This window comes from Argopecten irradians, chromosome 14, assembly GCF_041381155.1.
Source record: "Argopecten irradians isolate NY chromosome 14, Ai_NY, whole genome shotgun sequence".
NCBI lineage: Eukaryota > Metazoa > Mollusca > Bivalvia > Pectinida > Pectinidae > Argopecten > Argopecten irradians.
The window spans coordinates 19,184,187-19,206,317 of record NC_091147.1 but is presented as its reverse complement, the minus strand read 5'-3'; the positions used below and the strand labels follow the sequence as shown (position 1 = coordinate 19,206,317).

The window sequence follows — 22,131 nt, the reverse complement described above, 5'->3', positions numbered from 1 at the left end:
TCAGATCTGTTTTCCCAAAGTTTTCAAGGAAATTGAATTTAGCGGATGAACATTATATACCACCAAATAAAATGAACTGACGTGTATACTGGATATTAAGTATGGGTACATGTTGCTTTCCGTACACTGATCAACGTAAATCCTTTGGACGGTACAGTCCTGAAAATCAATTCGAGTCTACAAGTTGTACAAATGTACAAAACACAAATCTTGTATACCTTCGCCATTTACGTTATGTAATTCAAGGAAAACACATACTCAGCTTAATATTCCTTAGATTTATGATCGCACCAAAAATGCGAAATTTACGAAAATATATCAATTTGATATTGGTTAATAATTATTAGTAAGGAAATTTGGGATGTTTGCAAATGCAATGTCTTGTGTATATGTTTATCATCATATCTTTGACTCTAAAATTCACAATAAGTAGCAACAATTAGCAAGAGGGACATTTCAATAATAATAATTAAGAGTCGAACTAGGGTCGAAGGTGTAAACAAGCAACATCAAGTATAGCATCTTGTTAACTTGTATTTGTTTTAAATTCCCATTGATATCACTGTACATTGACAGTGAACTGATTCAGTGTAGGTGACTCAGACCTGATCATGACATCTGACGTCTGCTATAGTAATTCTAAAATTAGTTTAGTCTAATTGACACGGCGTATTAGACTTCTGATTACAAAATGCATTACATGGATTTTTTTTGCAATGGTATCTCTATTTTGAAGAATTGTTTTATATACGTGCGTTTCATTGCAAACAACTATAATGTAGATTTACAGTTACATTTCAATGTGGCCATCTAAGAACGATAAAAATGTAAGTGAAGAAGCAAGGTTATTTAAAACGTGCCTTTTCATTCAATGGTAAAACATACAAATAAGACAAAGTTAATTAATTATTCTTATGACTTTTCCAACTCATGATTTGCACAACATTTCAATTTTATCAGAAGCAGAAACACAGGAGAAGAGGTCATCGACCATAACTTAAAATTTAAAAAATAACGTCATAGAAGACAATAATCACCTGTCATAATGTCGCATAATTATATAATCATCAACGAAGTAAGATGTCAACAGGAAATTCAAATTAAACCTTAGGATCAACAAAGACATATCAATGAAATCCTTTGTTAAATTGTGTTTCTTTGACGTCACATAATTGTTAACACTATGCATATAAAACAGTTTTTGAAAATTTCTTGATAATGATAATAAAAAATGTGATATCTACAAAGTACATAAACGCTGTCCAGCAGCAGTTTAATATATTTAATATATATGAATTAGAGACGAAATTTATAACAATCAAATGATCACAGTCGTATCGAAATGACACATACAATGAAATTTAACATCTTCTTAGCATACATATATACTAGTACGTTGTTACATCCGTTCATGGTTTCGATATTTCAATTTATTTCTAAATTGAAGCATTCGTAGTTCGCATTTGAAAAAATAGAAACAATATTGAAAAAAAAAGTTTGTATTTATACATTTTTGTTTTTACAGGATAAAATTAAGCCATGAAAGTTTCTACACAGTGAGCATTTATTCCAAAGCAAAATAATCTTAAAAATTCCTGAAGTTGAATTCAAATAATGAAAATATCAATGTCTTGTTTCATCTTCGAGATAACTAGTTTCATTCGGATGATTTTCCCCAAGAACGTCATTTTGCCGTTGCAGAAGAGAATCATATGAACTTGATTTACTCCCATTTACTTCATCTTTCTCTTCGTCGCTATTCACATAGCGCAGTCTTCCATTACATTCTCTTTCTTCGCCAATATTGCGTGCAATATGATTAAGTTCGTTTTCCACTGACAAGTTGTCAAAACTCTCCTTTACTCTTTCAGCCAATAACAGGGGGTCTACTTCCGACATTGTATCTGTTTCCAAGGCAACATGCTCATCCACTGACTCCATGATTGGTTTATTTCTCAGTTCAACCAATTGCGGTCGACTATTCCTGGTGGAGGTTGGGTCAACTGTCATTGCGCGCCTGCGTTGTTCCGGTACGATCTCACTACTTCCTCTCTGTAGCGCGATCACAGCATCCTCCTCTGACCATGATTTTGGACGTTGCCATTTATTCCTCATGAAAGTCGTACTTTGTAGCCTCAAGTTTGTCTGTCTCTTGTTTGCCCACTGTTGTTCGAGTAAAGTGATACTCGGCCGCCTCATTTTACGCCTGTCCTCCACTTTTAAACCAGATGTCTTACTAAATCCGAAAATGTTTTGCTGTAATGAACAAAACAATTTCACTTTATAGATTTGCATTTGCTAGTATATAAAATGTATGTAACAAAGATTTATAATTCAAACAAATTAGTCTATCAAGTGATATTGAAACGAATTTCGAGTCCTGGCTTTTGCCAGGTCATATATTTCCCAATACTGGACTAGACTTTCATAATCGACCGACCTACGTTATCACTGAAACAATCGGTGTTTTATTATATTTATCTATTTTTTGTTGTTGTTGTTGGGGTTTGTTTTTGGTTTTTGTTTGTTATTTTTTTATGTGAACGTTTTGTTTGCCCATCCAGGGCTTGTATTTTTTGTGTCTTGGATATAGGACAACCCGCCACGAAAATTAGACACATTTTTTTAACTTTACTGTACGAATTACTTGCTTAAATTCCGTACTTAAAGGGCCACATAGAAATGGTAATCACATTGGGGTTAATATCACTAAGATATCGTCATTCATTATAGGTACAACTTTCATCCAAGGTGTTACTATATCATTTGAATATATCGTAAAGTACGCACTGTTAAGCTTGGTCTTCTCCCTTGGGCATTTTTATCCAGGAATTTCCTTAACTCCATCGGTGACGACGGGGCGGGATCCAGCGTAAATTTTACGCTAGAGTTATCTGAAAAATAGTATGATGACTTTTCAAATCATTCTTTGATCTTCAACAAATGAAATTATGAAATTGTGATATTTGCCTGAATCTAAAAACGTTCATAAATTGATGTAGAATAATATCATTAATTTTTAAATAGATTTTATTTTCACGATTTCGTTGGATATTGCTGTGGACATGAAAATTGAACCCGTACGAAGTCAGATGGACATGAAAATTGAACCCGTACGAAGTCAGATATTCGTTAACATTAAGTTAGGAAACTCAAATAGACCTCCTATGAGTGACTGCATGTTGCACATTGTAAACACTCACATCCATCTAACTTGCCGGATAATAAAATAAATTTGAAACCTAAAAGAAAACATGTATATCCCGTTTTAATTCAAAATCGCGTTTGTTTATTTTTTTTTCATCAGGTACTATCTTAAAATACTATTTTACCTGATTCTGTCTCGTCCTCCTCTTCTTCGTGTAACGTGTCCACAGGTAGGATACTGTTCCTTCTGATCTGTCTGATGATGGCCGAACTGTCTACATTCCTCCTGGAAGTCATGAGTAGTAGTGAAGTCACAACAGTATTTGGGAGTAACCTCCCTTTTTACAGTTTTAAAAAGCCTACTTGTAAGATCTTTTGGAAGATGGCTTAATATAAGTTGTGAATATTGTGTCAAATTTCCCATGTAGACAAAGAAATATTATAAAATATATCTCATTAAAATCAAGATTGTTTGACAAATACTTTAAAATACTGTGGATCAATTTTCGAATTTCGAGATCACGGTCGATTTGTGAATTGGCAAATGCCTTAATTATGATGAAAAATAAATTTATCCACGAAATTTAATCCACGTAACTTTAATTTGAAGTGTTAATCGAGCATTTAAGTAGTCACGACAACTACTTGTTTACAGTAGATTTTTGTTGAAAGAACACCATACGTCATGTACAATTATGGATTATTGGAATTAGAAATTGTGTATAGATATTTATGGACCATAAACAAATACTGGAATTATTGCTAATTAATTGGATACAATGTTTTCAAAATTCTATTGCTTTTATTTTTGTTCTTCAATGTACAGGTATTGACTCTGTTTTCACGAACAAGTACAATAATCATTCCTCTAGAGAACATTTGGTATCATTCTACATATCAATACAATTTAAGTGGGCTGAATTAATGTGAAGCACATCATTATGTACTAGAAAGTGATACGTACAGTGTGTCAGCATCTTTGGGAAGATTCTTGGCGCCACTCATGTGTAAATTTTTGTAATGTTCCCTGAAATTAAGTAAAAGAACCTTTCAGCCTTAATCCTTAAGTGATTTTTTTTCTAAAACAAATTCGACGATTAAATTATATTCAAAATACTTCATTAAAGATATCGGCATAGGTATAAACTATCAAAAACAAAAACCCAGACAACAGCATCAGGTAATAAATAAAAACCTGTCTATAAAGACCATTATAGAAACAGAGAAAAAATGTCGTTATAACTAGGTGGCCTTAATGCAGAGGTTAAATAGTGTTGAAATTGGCCATTTAAAATGCAATGAACAGCTGGTCTTTATACAGAGGTGGACGAAAATACAGTTTTAGTGTGTACAAATGCTTACTTCATTACGAGTTTTTCGTAACACTGGAGAATCTCGTACTGGACCTCGTTCAGGTCATGATCCCGTAGAAGGATAGAACGGACATACTTCTCATCCCAGTGATAAAACCACTCCTGTTGATTTCACATATATATATATTAATATATATTAAAGTGTTTTAGTAAAGACTTCTGCATTTGTATTTTACAAAGACAGTTGTCCTTTTTGTCGGTAGATCTTGCTTATTAGGTCAAAACAAGGCATTCAAAAAATGCAATCAAGAAACTCTGAAATATACAGCAGGATTGCTAGGGCTCAAAGTGTAATATAGAAAATATCTACAATCATTTTGTCTTCATATACATTATTATTGTATTACAAACAACAATATAACAATTAATAAAGAAAAATAATTTTCCAAATAATTTTAAACCAGGCCAATATAAATGGAGTAAGCTGCCTCAAACAATTGCTTTTTGAGTTTTTAACGTAAGGAGATGGTTAAAATAGCTTGTGAACAAAAATACGAAAATAATAGAATCTTAATAAAACCCCTAATACTTAATTATCATTTATTCCATTCAAAAACCTTTCATGCGTTGCAATTATAAACTTAGGCGCCAAAACAACAATAAAAAACAAAACAAAACAAAAATATACGATATATCAGATTCTATACTCATTGTAATATATTGTTATTATATAATAGAAATCCTACTAACCCTCATAGAGTTTCTGCCTTCGTTTCCAATTATTTCCTCTATGCCTGCCATCACATGATCGTTTACCTATAGTAAAGTGTTTCAAAATCAAGAAGTATATTTAGCCATGACGATTTCCACAAAAGAAAAATACGCTTAGTCAAGGATTTATAAGTGAGAAGGATTCGTGACCGTCTCTTTACATTACTAAACACCACGCGAGACGCCTATGAACCGGGAATAAAAACCGTTTTTCTCAACAAATACTTGTCTTATCGAGTAAAACGAAACACCAATGTAAAGTTTATTAAATTTCACAACGTTTATAACTTGTTTTAAGGAAGGAATAATTAGAGGATATGTATTGAATTTTCGTTAAAAAATACGACAGCTCATGAAATGACGGCCCGCTTCAGAAAGTAAGACGATAACCCTCGCACCCGCAAGCTACATCAAAAGCTGCGCCGGCGGATATCAAAGGAAAATCAGTCGTCGCTCAACGTCACAGTCAGTGCACAAACACATAAGCTCCTGCCTTGTACTCCCCCAAAACCCAGTGTGACTTATCCTTCTCATATAAGTCCTTGGTTTAGTAGATAATGGGTATATACAAATGTTCAGTAATTAGTCTAGGGAGAAATGAATTTCAAAAAGTGATTATTTCTATTTGTCAACCTTTATGTTCTATTCGCGGGTCCGTGGAAATTGATCGCAAATATAGCGAAATTTGAATTCCCATGAAAAAATAGTAAGTGTACATTAGTCATCATAAACAAGGATTTATAAGCGAGATCTACGTCCTTGTCATAAATAATGATACTTACATGACTCATCAATTCCTCTACAAGTGAAGTCTTTTCAGATTTTGAAGCTAGCTTTACTCTAAGCAATGTAACAAATGGTCTGATAGTCGCTCCCTAGTACAAAATACATACACTAATTCAGTAGATATATTAACATTTGGGATAAAGATACAAATATGGAGAAGATAGAACAACAACGTGGGTTTCTCCCTGCGGGAGATAACACAATTATACTGGTATAACTAAATAATATATGTTCTAACTGAAATAATCTTGATTTTAACGCAGTTAGATATTTCTTATATGCACATGTGTGTATGTGTAAATACATACCATTTCTTCACAAAAGATGATCGCACCAAGATAAAATAAAATCGGTATTTGTATAAAGATCTTGATCCTGATTAGATGACTTGTTAAGTTTGTAAAATTAAATTGACGTTTAATTGTTTTATAAATCGATTAGGTGTAGATGTGAAAATGCGAGGACATTAAAGTGTGTATACAAACCTGAATAAAGACGGTGAAGAAAATAACAAAGAGGGTGGATGTGACAAACATATCCTTCATAGGGAAGGCTTTCTCATCTAGTAGGGCCACTAACGAGAAACATACAGCTCCACGTATACCGCCATAGCTCTATAAATAGGACAAAAATGAGAAGGCATTCATAGGTACGTATACCGCCATAGCTCTATAGATAGGACAAAAATGAGAAGACATTCATAGGTACGTATACCGCCATAGCCCTATAGATAGAACAAAAATGAGATGGCATTCATAGCTACGTATACCGCCATCGCTCTATAGATAGGACAAAAATGAGAAGGCATTCATAGGTATAGCTCTATAAATAGGACAAAAATGAGAAGGCATTCATAGGTAGTATACCGCCATAGCTCTATAAATAGGACAAAAATGAGAAGGCATTCATAGCCCGCCATAGCTCTATAAAAAAAATAGAAGGCATTCATAGGTACGTATACCGCCATCGATATAGATAGGACATTCATAGGTAAGTATCCGCCATACTCTATAATAGCCAGAAGGCATCATAGCTATACCGCCATAGCTCTATAAATAGGACAAAAATGAGAAGGCATGAAGGCCATAGCTCTATAAATAGGACAAAAATGAGAAGGCATTCATAGGTACGTATACCGCCATAGCTCTATAGATAGGACAAAAATGAGAAGGCATACAGCTCCACGTATACCGCCATAGCTCTATAAATAGGACAAAAATGAGAAGGCATTCATAGGTACGTATACCGCCATAGCTCTATAGATAGGACAAAAATGAGAAGGCATTCATAGGTACGTATACCGCCATAGCTCAATTGATAGGACAAAAGACATTCATAAAACGGATACCAATATAGCCCTAGAGATTAGACAAAAAAGAAGACATTCATCCACGTATATGTCCATAGCTCTACAGATATGACAGAAATAAGAAGATATCCATACAAATACAGCTCCATGTATACCACTTTAGATCTTTAGATTAGACAAGACATTCACACATTAAATTAAATACAGAAGGTTTATCTGGTTGACGTTAAAGTCGGACCTTTTAGTCATACTTGTTTGGAATTTGTGATGTTTATGTATTCATTTCGGAAGAAACGGCTGAACCTGAATATACAAACGAAAAACTTGATTTCCGAGTTGACCATTACAATGTATACTGTAAATGATTTGTGTAAATTGCAATATCAGCATTTTGAAATGAAACATGAATGTAAAATCAAAAACATGATATCCATGATTAACATTGAAATGAACACTCAAAATGTTGAATAATTTGGATTAATTGAAACTTATTTTAAATTGAATATAAAAATTTACAACATCCGCGATGAATGCTAAAATGTCATATTAATGATTTGTAAAATAACAATTTCAGTAGCTACAGCCACCATGTATAACATTTCGCACTGATAATGATGACGAATTACTTAACTCTTTACACGAGAAATCCCTGAACAATGGCTGTTACCATAAATGAAAAGACTGCTTTGTAAGTGACTGTGTAAGTTACTTACCATGATAAACATTTCATCATATCTTATCTTCCTGACGCTGTATCTGTCAAACCGATTGATGAGGGATGAAAAAAGGAACACAACTGCAAAAAAGGTTCCATCTGAACAATACTTGTACAATACTTGTATATTATAAGAGTTAATCGACACATTGTGTTTAAAAGAAAAGTTAGACAAATATTCAGATATAAATCTTAAAAGTCGTGAGATAACACTTCCGTTTTTTCTTATATCACAAATATCATAAATTGGCATTACCTGAAACTGTCTGAAAATCTGTCACATCGCTCAGTTATCATTACAGTATACATGAATTGTGCACCACAAATATATACATCATTGTACATTAAGTTTTGTTACCATATTTCACACAAAATTTAATTTATTGACACAAAAATGCAGGCCATTTGCAGTATGTGCATCCTTGATAGCCCAGGGGATACTATCACTGCCGTCATATCCGACCCTTGAATATCTCAGAGTAAAGCTGAAGGTTCTGTTATGCGACAGCAACCGAGTAAGGTAGTTGAGCGTTTTAATGTATGTCATAAGAATCGAATAACGATACCATGTAATGAAATCGATGGCTTTAAAGTCGAACGTTTATCTCTACATTATCTTCATTAGAAGATCAGTTATTTTCTCCTGAAAGCCTTCAGTTTCGCTATGGCATATTAGAGGGAAGATATATCGAAAGTGATAGTAATGCATGGAATATCGATGAGATGAAATGTACTGTTTGAATGAAGATAACGTGTTACCGAGGAATCTGTAGGCGGTGATCAGCAGAACTGTCCACAGTGTTAATGCTGTACTCCAACTCACAGGCCGGACAACCAGTAAACCAAGGAATAGAAAGATAATGATCTCACTCGTGGTGCTGCAGGGAAATATGAACATGGAGAATATCATACAGAAAGTATCCCAACTCACTGGCCGGACAACCAGTAATCCAAGGAATAGAAAGATTATAATCTCACTCGTGGTGCTGCAGGTAAAATATAAACATGGAGAATACCATACAAAAAGTATCACAACTCACTGGCCGGACAACCAGTAAACCAAGGAATAGAAAGAAAATAATCTCACTCGTGGTGCTTCAGGTAAAATATAAACATGGAGAATACCATACAAAAAGTATCCCAGCTCACTGGCCGGACAACCTGTAAACCAAGGAATAAAAAGAAAATAATCTCACTCGTGGTGCTTCAGGGAAATATAAACATGGAGAATACCATACAAAAAGTATCACAACTCACAGGCCGGACAACCAGTAAACCAAGGAATAGAAAGATAATAATCTCACTCGTGGTGCTGTATGGAAATATAAACATGGAAAATATCATACAGAAAGTATCCCAACTCACAGGCCGGACAACCAGTAAACCAAGGAATAGGAAGATTATAATCTCACTCGTGGTGCTGCAGGTAAAATATAAACATGGAGAATATCATACAAAAATATTACAAATCACAGGCCGGACAAACAATTAACCAAGGAATAGAAAGAAAATAATTTCACTCGTGGAGCTGCAGGGAAATATTAACATGGAAAGTAAAGGTGTCACAAAAAGCAAGCTTAATTATATATTTTATCGTATCATTTCCATCTCATGGGAAATTAGATATTATTACATTCCGTTATATTCAACAGTTACTTGAATAAGATAAACAGATTATCGTTTTATATAAAACTAAATCTTACCTTAGGACACGAGAAAAGAATTTGACGGTGATTTGAGATTTACTGGTGAGGTTAGGGAGAGAATATGCCATCTGTACTAGTCCACATCCAATTAAACTGTAACATGCAACAGGTTTAAAGGTAAATAAACTGATAAATTACTCAAATAAGTTATTTACTAGCTATAAAATAGTATCTTTTATTACATAAGTGAATGATATTTAAGTATAATTAAATCAGAGGTAGTTTATAAACATGAACTTGAATTACTAAATAACATTTTAATGAATTCTGCATTCTATATAGATTTCAGAGCTTTGTCTAATGCTTGTATTTTCACTTTTTGCTCGCTTTAAGGGTCTTTACTTTACAGTTGTTTGAGATAGACAAAGAAAACCGTTTATCAACAACGTTATTCCACAAGATGGAACAGCCATTATGACGATCATTGGTTGCCGTTATGCATTAGTGACGTCACATTGTTTTTTTTTTTTTTTTTTTTTTTTTTTTTTTTTTTGAACTTTGCTAGTTTATGTACTAAACAAGTGAAAGTTAATATACCAAATTACCTTCTGGAATTTCAAAAAAAAATAATAAGACGCTTCAATTGCAGATAATCGTCATCTTGATTGATGCCAATGACGTCCTAACATTAAGGTTAGTTTTAATCTCAAATATGCCCAACGGTAATACTGTATAGGTTTGTATATATATTCATTCAATCAATTATTTTTCTAATCTTGTTTGTATAATAAGGAAAATATAGAATGAGATGATAATTTCAATGTTCAGGTATAACTTACCTGATTATTCCAGAAAAATGAAACATCTCAGCCACTAAGAAGGCGGTGTAAGCCATTCCGAAGATGACAACAGGTTCTATCACTATATTGAGATAAATAAATGTTTTTTTTAATTCGATCAAAAAGAATCAAATAACAAATGTGTTAGTCCTTGTTATCCCTTAGATTAATGTCAATAAAATAATTGTTTCATTCAGGCTAAAAGGCTCATTAAACATATAAAGTATAAACGGGTTTTTTTTTTGTTTGCTGACACGGTAACGCAATCTAAATGCAGCTTTCCACTAAGCAGCTAATAAAACAATCTTATAATGAGGTATTATTCCCATGTGTGTTTTAAGGGGTATATCATTTTTCATGATAAATAATTACCTTTAGTTGTGTTTGTATATTTTGTTAGAAGGGAACACAGTACTCCGACGATCAATCCTACAGCTAGACCCCCAAAACACACAACGAAGAATTTCACAATCCCAAGAATAATCTGGAAAAGAGGTAGGTGAATCTCATACATTAATGTCTTTTTGACATGTTTTATCTTAAAATATTTTACTGAAGGTAAATTCACATATATTTTAATGAGATATATAACACAAGCACAAAAGTGTGCCCTCCAAATAAAACAGTATAATTCAATCTGATCTCGTGAAAATCTAAATTTCATGAAGAACACTTTTTTTCTATGAAATCATTACGCCGGTGTATCACCCAGTCAGAGGCGAGATACTACAGTGGCGTGGCGGAGCGTTTTGTTATATGATGTTTAGTATAAAAAACATTAAAAAATATGCAAATATTCAAAAGATATTTTATATCTTTCGTTTCATCTCATGAATGATAGGCCAAAGAAAGACATAGCATGAACTCTAATTTGTAAAAAAAGGCTTCATCGGCGATATGATATGCTTATATACAAGTTGGCTTCTTTTATCTAGTTTTGAGATGTAAATTGTCTCTTGTCTCAGTGGCTTTAAATTCAAAATAGAAAACAGAAAGAATGTAATACCCCCTTAGCATATAAAATATTTAACTTACGTCTTCTAGAGTTATCACCCTTTCCTTTAGAATCAAGTTATAAGCTTGTAGGACATTATACAGGACGACTGTTACTCCATCTGGTGGAGAAAAAGAGAAACTTTACTCGACAAAAATAAAGGTCAAGTTTTATTACAAGTATACGTTTACTCAAATTAAATTATAAAAACTGAATCCAATAACAATCCAACTGAACCGTGACATTTATAGATATACAGTATATACATGTAAAAGGGCATGCAAGATATTACAAGTACGGCGCTGTGGTCAATATCGTTCAAGACAGCTTAACGCAATGTCAGAAGTTTACGGTGAACGTGTGAATGAAATTTCTGGAAGCGTTTGGTAATCAAACCAACAGTCAATATTACGTCGTTTCTATATTCACAAAGAAAACAGAAACAGCAGAAAATGATGACGTCATGGGTTTGATGACAAGTGCTAAAAAGGACAACTCAAAAGGAACCCACAAACGAAAATAGCAGTAAACTATGATACCTGTATTCAGTTTGATATTCATCTTTGCTAAGTAGGTGATGATTAACTCCATTTCAATAATTGCCTACGAAACGGGAATCAACTCACCGTTAAGAAGTGATTCTCCAAAGACAAGAAAATATAACACCCTGTTGACTCCTACTTCGTTGAACACAGCAAGAACCTGAAACAAACACACAACATTGTTATATTTTACTTCATATATTACTAGGTACATTCTACAAGGTAAATCAGTAGTAACGTTTTATCATAAAAATAGTAAAAAAAATCCAATCTTAAATCTGGCAATATACACATTGCAAAGCAGTTATAACATAGGGTTAAAAGGTGTACATGTATGTGGCATCATGTACATTGTTGACAGTCGCTGCCAATCAGGAAACGACTGTCACTTTTATTAGAAGACTCGATAATATGCCGTTTCGATCCATTTACTTGCGTAACTTTTTTCATAAAATGTTCTACTTCATCTTATAACACATCTGAAGATATTTTAACGCCTTAATTCCTAATATGGTATTACATGAAAAGCTCGTTGATTTAGTGATTATTATTGAAGCACTAACATAGATATCAACGAATTTGGTTAAAACATCACATAAGTCGCTGTACTAATAAAAGCTTGTAATGAATAGTTCTACCCATAGTACGAAATTAAGTACCCACAAACATATCACTTTATACAGTACAACTTACAGCTACGGGATCCACAGCCACAATCAGGGCACTGAATACTAATAACTGGACCGGGGCTGCTACGTATTCCATCGCGTTACAGTACTGTAGACCGATCAGTGATAGGCCTGTAAATACATTTTGTGACCAATGACATATACTCACTGGGTGTGGTTAAGTTGGATTCTTAGATTTTTAGTTAGTTTGTTAACAGCCGAAGTTTACTGCCTATCCTTGTTGATGTATCTACATTGCATAAATGCTCATAAAATGATTCACATGAACAGATTTTGTCACGTGGAACTACGTCACGTTTATAAGCAATAGAAATTCATCAGGATTGGTTTGGTATGAATGTCTGTATTATTGGGAGTCTGCGGTAAGTCGGTTTTATGTCTCATGGTAATAGTTGTTCTTTTTAGTTATTTAACTGAAGTACTTTAGAATCACATGATGTTATCCTGACAAATAGCTTCAAAGTATTTAGTAATAATATCAATATATCAGTTGAATTTATGTTTGTCTCGGCATTATTTGGGGGCATAGTTTGTTAACAATCTAATGTCGAGAATGAGCCAAAGCTACCATTAATTGGTATTATTTTTATATATTTTTACTTACCAACAAGCCCGCACGATGCTATAGTACCCTGGAGCAGAATAAAATTGGTTCAATTAATTAATTTCAGGCAATGAAATTGTATTTTCTAAATTAGTAATATTATAAAATACAATGATGCATGATGTTTTCAGGGAAATCTTTTTTATTATTATTATGATTCAAAATTTCATTTATGCATCATGTAAAGAAAGATCAATAGTATAAAGGATATTTTGCTTTCATTACAATCACATGGTCATAATAAAGACTCAAGACCTATTGTGACATTTTTGTATGTAATTTTAAATTATTGATGGAAAGTTTCAGTCAATCATGAAATATATCGATGTCCAATCCTCACTCTACGGCTAAAATTTCGTTCAAAGTTTCTTTTTTAAGCAAACGTAAAGAAAAAAAATTGGTAAGTTCACTTAATCTGCGTTAAGTGGAAATAAAAATACTGTAATTTGAATACCATATTTTTTTTATTTTGAGAGAACATGGAAGCTTTATAATATTCGAAAAAAATGACAATCACTTACAAAAACTGCAAATATGAGAATAGTTCCAATGTTTTCGGTGAATGCCCTGTCGTACAAACAAAACGCTGATTCAAGGATGATTCTGAAATCAAGGTAATAATTATGTTATATTTGTTTTTTCTATACATTCCACTACTAACCATTATTTGGGTGTAGCACCATCTTTCACTCTGTGTAATTCTATGTAACTGATAGTTAATGCATAAAATCACATTTTTCTAAGCGTATGCTTATTGTATGTTCTATATACAACGAAGAACATAAAACATCAAACGATAATTATATAAACATTAAAATAATATGAAATGTGAAATTGTTTTTTGCAAACATATTTTCACATCCTCAACCAAACTGTCTTGAGATTCACAGATAGTCACTGATGTAAGGCACATAATTGTAAGGGCGGTAATATTTTCATTGCATTAAGACTGTTATGTAATTATGTATCTATTTTTACTTATGTTCCTACCGTTAAGATAATTACGCCCAGTGGAGATAACAGTTTGTACTTACGGCGGTAACAAGTAATTGAAGAAAGTGTCTGGAGTAAAGAAAGCTCTCAGATCACCGCCAGATCCTGTAAAACTACGGAAGAAAATAATAAAGTTTATTTCAGGAATTTTCGACATGATATATTATGGTGTAGGAAATACATTGTATGTTCATTTTACTCCAAATGAATTCTTGACTATACCATGATGACTGGTTTACCTATCACCTCAGTATACAGTGTCCTGGAACTAGAACAATGACGTAAAACCCCATCAATCAATCAATCAGTCAATCAATCAATCAATCAATCAATCAATCAATCAATCAATCAATCAATCGATCGATCGATCGATCGATCGATCAATCAATCAATCAATCAATCAATCAATCAATCAGTCAATCGATCAACCTCTGTATACAGACCACCTGCGTAATCAGACCACTTTCGTACGGTGCTAAATGATTATTTCCAACACATTTTGACCTGCTTATGGCGACCACTTGCCCATAACGACCAATTTCCTATGTCCATTGAGTGATATTATTTATATACATATTTATTATTCAATCAAAAACAGGTAGCACAAGCTGATAGTTTGAACCTGAAATGGATAGTTTTTGTTTGTATACTTACTATATGACTGCTCCAAATACAGTTCCGACAATACATAGAAGGCTGGAAATATGTAAGGTAACAGAGATAAAGCATAGCAAGAAAAGTTAACGAAATACTCCTACCGCTATAGAATAAAACTGTTTCTTCTATTATTCATATTAAATATTCCAACTAAATATATTACGAAGGCATCAAATACAAACGTTTCTTAATTCGTAAAAGACCAGATTTAGCAATTTAGCTATCTTTTATTGATGCTAATATTCACGTAATTTCACAACCATGAATTCAAACGTTTCGTGAATAATTGAATAAAACGTCTTTATATAACAGATGTTCTAAAATTGCAGACGCTATTGATGTATAAATACTTATGGTAACATTTCAAAACCTCTTTTACTATTAGGCAAACTCCGCCCCCGGTACACGTTTTACGACACTAAAGACAACGTACAAAACGTAGGAGTGTACTAACCATGATTCAGGGACGATTGTGGACAGTTTATTTGCGTAATGAAAACCTACAATAGAAACCATTAGAAATGTTAGTCTTATACTTCATAACAAATTACTAAACGTCAAGTATTGTTGGTTCTCAGAAGTGATTATCTTTAACATTCTTATACATAACATTTAAATAATAATTATATATGTTAGGAAGAATACCCTAAAGCCGTTTCACTCCCCAGCCGAATGATCATGATAATCATGATACAATCTTAAAATTAGCAAATCGAAATGATATACCTATTTGTAACGCCATACTGACAAATTATGCTATGTATGTAATTTTCTGGGGGAGGGGTTTGTTTGTTTGTTTGTTTGATTATTTTAACGTCCTATTAACATCCAGGGTCATGTAAGGACGGCATCCCATGTATGCAGTGTGTAGCGTGTGTGAAGTGCGAGGTGCGTGTTCTGGGGGAGGGGTGTGTGTGAATAATTCCCAAACCAGTATGTGAGCACTCACCTATTTTACTTATAGCAGCTACCAAAACAACCAAAGTAAAAAGAAAAGGTTCTCTAATGTGGTGATAACGAATTTCGAAAACTTCTACGTGATAATGTGTTTCTGTATGGTTGACATCTTCGTGAGATTCCGTAGAATGATCTTCTGTGTCATTGCTGTACTCGTGTAATTCCGTGAAATTCTCAGAAGTTTGATTGGTTAGCACTGTCGCGTGATCTAAATGAGGTTGCGTTGTAGATGATGAAAATGCCGATGATATTGCAGCTACGAACACAAGAAGACAACATATTGGAATTTCTAAAGCTGTATTCGCCATTTCCTTCAAGAGTAGGCTTAATGCTAGGAAGGATAGTCCACAAACAGTTCAGTGGGCATTTTCATTCTGAAATGTAAAATGACGTCATCACTGTCAAAACTATATACAGCATAATTTGAGAGTTCATCTTCAACAAAGTAAACAAAAATACAGATAAGCCATTATCTTTTCGATACACATTTAACGTACACTATGAATATTGATTATCAAAATGTTACCGTTGTCACAGCAAACTATAAATTAACTACTGAAACAACTAATAAGCTTAGATTTGTATGGGACGAGTTCACTCGCTGATCAGTCATCATATTTTATTCTTATTTCACATTGTACATACTATGAATATTGATAGTCTAAATGGTACCGTTATCATAACAAATTATATATTGACGTCTGAAACTTATATAATTAGCTTAGCTTTGTATGGAAAGAATTCGCTCGCTGATCAGTCATGGCTTATTATTGTTATTTTACATTTTACTTGTACAGTGGGATCCTTTTATTTTCAGAAAGGTTGTATTTAAATACTGCTTAATGTGAAATGAAATATAATCCCTGTTCACACTTATCCATTGACTTTCTTCTTGGTTATATTGAAATCGGGATAAGAGATTTTCAATTACCCGAAGAATTTAATATAATTGGGTTATATTGTACTACATGTATGAATGTTGATAGTCGAAATGGTTCTGTTATCGCTACGAATCTGACATTAACGACTGAACCTTATGTAATTAGTTTGCTCTTAATGAGGTAATGGGCTGGTCTTACTGTACAATCTCCATATGTCTTCGTTCGTTTCAAAGTTGATGCTTCCGCGTTGCGTTCATTAAATGAATTATGAAATTGTTTCATAGTTAAATAATAAGGAATACTTGTACCATGTTGAAGATTGGACATTTAATTACATTATAAACACGTTAAGAACCATAACCAATAGATCGTCTGGGTAACAGTTGTTGCGAAATGCTAACAGACATGCAATTGGATTAAACTACAGGCGGCTTATAATTAAGTGTAGCAGGTTTTAGATATAAATACTGTTGTGGTGGATTTCCCTTCATCTCCATCGGTAGAGCGGTAAACCAAAAGTCGTGGTAATGGGTTCGATTACATATGGTTGCCAACTTCTCTGGACCTGTTACATTAACAAATAAGACTAAGATCTGTATCACGACTGGTGCACTGTTAAAGGTTTGTTTTGGGTACAAAAGGGAAATTAATGGTTCTTATGATTTCAAAGCATTTTTTAGCTGAGCATTTTATGAATAGTTATTGTTTTTATACTACATTAATCCTTAATGGTTATGATATATTGCCACGACACACTAGCTTCATATGGCTACTTAACCCAATGTATGATAATTTCCCTATTTACATCGAGGGTTTGGCTCTGACGTAGTAATATCTTCATCAGAGTCACGGAAAGATTGAGCTGACCAGGTGTGTTTCAATATGAATTCATATTTGATTGTTTTACATTTGTTTTTTATAATAAGTTTTTATTTTCGTGTTTGTAAGGTTTCTTACATTGTTAACTATGCAAAAAAAATTATATTTCCAATATACATATGTAGTTTTGTTTAGAAATAAAAGATTATAATAAACAGAATAGCCGTTGTAAACCCTCATGCCCTCGTCAGTATCTACGTCATATGTCACGGGTACATGTACCAATATACCGGTAGTCCATGGCCAGTCCCCTTCATATAGAGTGCATTTACTAGTGTACCAGCAACGACAAGGTGTGTTACTTAAACTCCAAATAAGTCTGACTTCATTATCTACATAATGTTAACACAATACACAGGCAATATTTCTTCATGTGAATTTCACGTTTAAATTCCATGTAAATTTCACATGAACGTGAATTTCATATGAAATTCACGTGAAGGCCCTTTCACGTGAAATTCACGTGAAATTTTTTCCATGTGAATTTCACGTGATATTTTTCATGTGTAATTCACGTGAATTTCACGTGAAGATTTTCACGTGAAATTCACTTTTTTGCCCCGGTTCACGTGAAATTCACGTGAAGAAATATTGCCTGTGTATTATGGACAAGAAATTATGTATATTGTCAGAAGAGTTAGTAGTTATTCAATCTAATTACAATTAGACTTGTAATTATGCTTCACTACATTGCATTACGTTACGCTCCAATTCAAATATTACGAGTAATTATTATTGTTACAAACTGCATAGATTATTGATAATGAAGTTGGCGTTGGCGTCATTTTAGAATAAAAATTAAATATTTTTTGTAATGCATTTATTAACTTGATAACAAATGCAGACTGAAATGACTTTGGGATTATATGAATTAGAAGATCGGGAGATTTGATAAATACTATTGTTAATTTACGCTTCGGGTATCATTTTGTGTTATGTGTATGTGTTTGTACTCCAGATACAGGACATGGCTTATATATACCTAAACATACACCAGTTAAATAATGCATTTCAAAACAACAATGGAAATCTTAACATCGAGATTTTCAAATTAATAGGTGTTCATAAGTTTAAGGTACGTACCTTAACCGCAAAATGTAAAAGGAAAAGTAACTGTAGAAACGTCAAAAGTAACTGTTAAAATTAACTGTAGAAATGTAAAAAGTAACGTTAAAATGTAATAAGTAACTTAACTTAACCGCAAAATGTAAAAGGAAAAGTAACTGTAGAAATGTAAAAAAAGTAACTGTAAAATGTAAGCATTAACTGTAGGAATGTAAAAATTAACTGTAAAATGTAAAAATTAACTGTGTAAAATACGAATAAAATGTAAAAATTAAGTGTAGAAATGTAAAAAGTAACTGTTAAAATGTAAAAAATAACTGTAGAAATGTAAAAAGTAACTGTTAAAATGTAATAAGTAACTTTAAAAAATGTAAAAACTAACTGTAAAATGTAAAAAATAACTGTAGAAATGTAAAAGTAACTGTAGAAAAAAGTAACTGTAAAAATGTAAAAAGTAACTGTTAAAATGTAATAAGTAACTACAGAAATGTAAAAAATAACTGTAAAACGAGTTTTTGTAGAGTCCCAAAAATATTAGTTTAAAGATTCCTTTATAATCCAAGCCATCTTTATAGTTTTGACTATGAGAAGTAGATATCTGGTTATTTTCAAATTTGTATCAATATAATATCCGTCAGTTTTAATTAAACATGCATGTTTTATCCAGAAATTTGTAGGTTTTAATGACATCAGCTGCTCATGTGATCTTATAAAATCACTTATAGACGGGGTTTTAAAGTTCAGTATGTAGTGACTAGAATCCCAATGAAACACGATTTACAATAACAAAGACAATGGGTAGATCGAGCACCGCTTCGATGAGTAACAATCATGGCATTGTACCCTGGCTAACCAGAGATTATTACAGCCTGTCATGATATATAGCGATACTTTAATTAACGCTATACATATCTTAATAAAATGATATAAAAATTTGATTGGTAAAAATGGCGGAGACTACTGATATTTCTCTACATGTGCTTTGAAACGATGAACCTTCATGAAATCTAAATATATATTTTTATACAACATATATGCATTACCAAGGCTTATGTTATCGACAGGAATGAACTGTTTCATAACAGATATAATTATCATTGAAATTAGCTTTTAAATTTATTTCCTATGAACATATAAAAAGAACATTAATAGTATTCATCTGGCCACGCCTAAAATCAAAGGACAAATGAATCGGATGACCTCGAAAAACAATAAAAAAAAACCAAAAAAACCCAACAACAACAAAAAAAAAAAACAAAAAAAAACAAAAAAAAAACGATTGTGCATCGTCGTTTGTTGAGTAACGTCTGAAGTAGAGCCTTACTACTCCACTATAAATCTGTTTAAATGATAATTTAAAAAAATAAAACATACATTATGAATAGGCTTGTAACCGAAAACGTTTTCATTACAGTAGCATTGCAGACACATTTTTGAAATCAAATATGACAACTTGATAGTATAATTTAGAACAAACCGTCGATATAGAAAATGGTAAAGGAAAATAAAACCACCAATTAAACTTAAGATTATTTTAACGTTTTACATACCTTCCGTTCCGCAGTATTAAACCATGTTGTTTCCAAAGCTCACCATAATTTCTCACGTACATGTACATAGCTCATGCTTATTCTTGGTGGTGTGTGCGCACACCAGGAACGGTGCCATATTGGTAACTATCCCGCAGTGACGAAAATGTTCATCTTTCTATCCCTGATTGGTGAATATTGTATTATAATTAAATTCAAAACAAGCAGATCGAAAATAGAGTGCGTGTTATCAGATTAATGCACAGTAATCCCCTTTGGGCAATTAAAGTTTTGTAGTTGTTGTTTGTGTTGAGTGGTCTTTACCGAACATACTTGCGAGAATTAAATGTAAATATTTTTTGGAATACTGCCAGAGTCCAATGAGTTGGTGTGTATTAGTAAAGGCACACATGTACAGTATTGATTGTAAGTATACTACCATTCACTTCAGGGTCATCCTCGATACTCGACGATCAATATTACTGGTGTAATATCCCCCACTGGAATATGTCGTAGTGAAACCGAAGGCTGTATGTGTGACAACGCTAGAGCAGGTACTTTGGTCCTTTGATGTACAATTTAATATCGAAAACTCTACACTGTATGGCTTTGAAGTTGAGCTCTCTTTAAATTTTTCGAAGAAAGTCTCTGCAGGCATGTTATTGGTTATTGTTATCTTCTGATTTGTCTTCAGTTGCAATATTACATTGCCCAAGGGTGGATATAACGTCAGTGATAGTTACCCTTGGTGTGTCGAGGATGTTTAGGAATGCGTTATAAAAAACGTTGCTTATAAAATTATGATATAAAATTCTATGCATCATAAATATATTTTATTTACTTACACAATCGATATGGCCCTAGTCATACGAGTGATTGAAGATCTGATACAATAGTGTAATGTTTCCAATATCATAATAATGTTAATAAATGTTAGTAATGTACATTATATGTAGTTCCATACATTTGAGAACAGTTCTAATAGGATTTCAAATATGTAAAAAAATGGGGTTCTCGAATTACTTTTTGAAATATTTGAGGCTAAGATATACCATCTGTGTAAATTTGAAACCGAAAATACAAAAAATGATAAAATATTTCTTTTTACATTAATCAGATGCATAATGTGTATAGTTTGTCTTTTTTTATCCAACTTAGAATTAATTTTAGTCTTTTTCTAATTCATGTATTTGGTATATCTAAAATTGTATCTGTAATAGATATTAAATTATTTTAAGAACCCCTTTTTATTTTACATCGATTGCCCGAATGTCTTTACATGCAATATCAATTTCCATCATGTACTGCCTGTTCCAAGACTTTTCCTATTACTGGACCATAGACCTGACTTCTTCTAGTACACCTGTGCCTACGAGTTGACCGATCGCCAACTAGAATGTGTTTCTAGGCATGTCTCGTGGTCAAAAATGCATGTGTACCTGTCCAATTTTATAAGACTCTTGCATACGTTGATATAAAAGATTGGGGTATTCTACCCGAGTCTCACAAAATGTTGCAAAACCTGAGGCTTGCCCAGGGTTTTATAACATTTTGTGATCATGAGGGTAGAAAAGTGTATTTTCCCCCCATACATCGACGTTTTATTGCAATTTTAATACTATAATTTTCCGCCATTTTGAAATAAATTTATAAAAACCGCGACTGCAAGTAAATTCTCCTTGCATAAAAATATGTGTGATATTTCCAACGCAAATTCCGTTATTTTTTATCTTTTAAAGTAAATCCAGCCTACTTTCTGAAAATAATTGTTAAAATTGCACCGAGAAAATAGTAATTTTGTTGACGCTATGACGT

The 22,131-nt window shown here is 32.8% G+C and overlaps 1 protein-coding gene across 1 annotated transcript; it reads right to left on the bottom strand.

The window, feature by feature from the left end:
* Window positions 1-1,044: 1,044 nt before the first annotated feature.
* Window positions 1,045-20,677, bottom strand: LOC138307561 (Na(+)/H(+) exchanger beta-like). The gene is made up of 23 exons (XM_069248363.1): window positions 20,338-20,677; window positions 15,955-16,336; window positions 15,460-15,505; window positions 15,003-15,044; window positions 14,390-14,461; window positions 13,877-13,958; window positions 13,356-13,383; window positions 12,756-12,862; window positions 12,147-12,222; window positions 11,562-11,641; window positions 10,899-11,010; window positions 10,527-10,608; window positions 9,745-9,840; window positions 8,801-8,919; window positions 8,040-8,122; window positions 6,503-6,631; window positions 6,014-6,106; window positions 5,211-5,276; window positions 4,510-4,622; window positions 4,112-4,174; window positions 3,333-3,433; window positions 2,791-2,894; window positions 1,045-2,256 (listed from the first exon to the last, which is right to left on the bottom strand). Exons 2-23 carry the CDS (start codon window positions 16,268-16,270, stop codon window positions 1,624-1,626), a joined length of 2,643 nt encoding a protein of 880 aa, XP_069104464.1. The 5' UTR covers window positions 16,271-16,336; window positions 20,338-20,677; the 3' UTR covers window positions 1,045-1,623.
* Window positions 20,678-22,131: the final 1,454 nt, after the last annotated feature.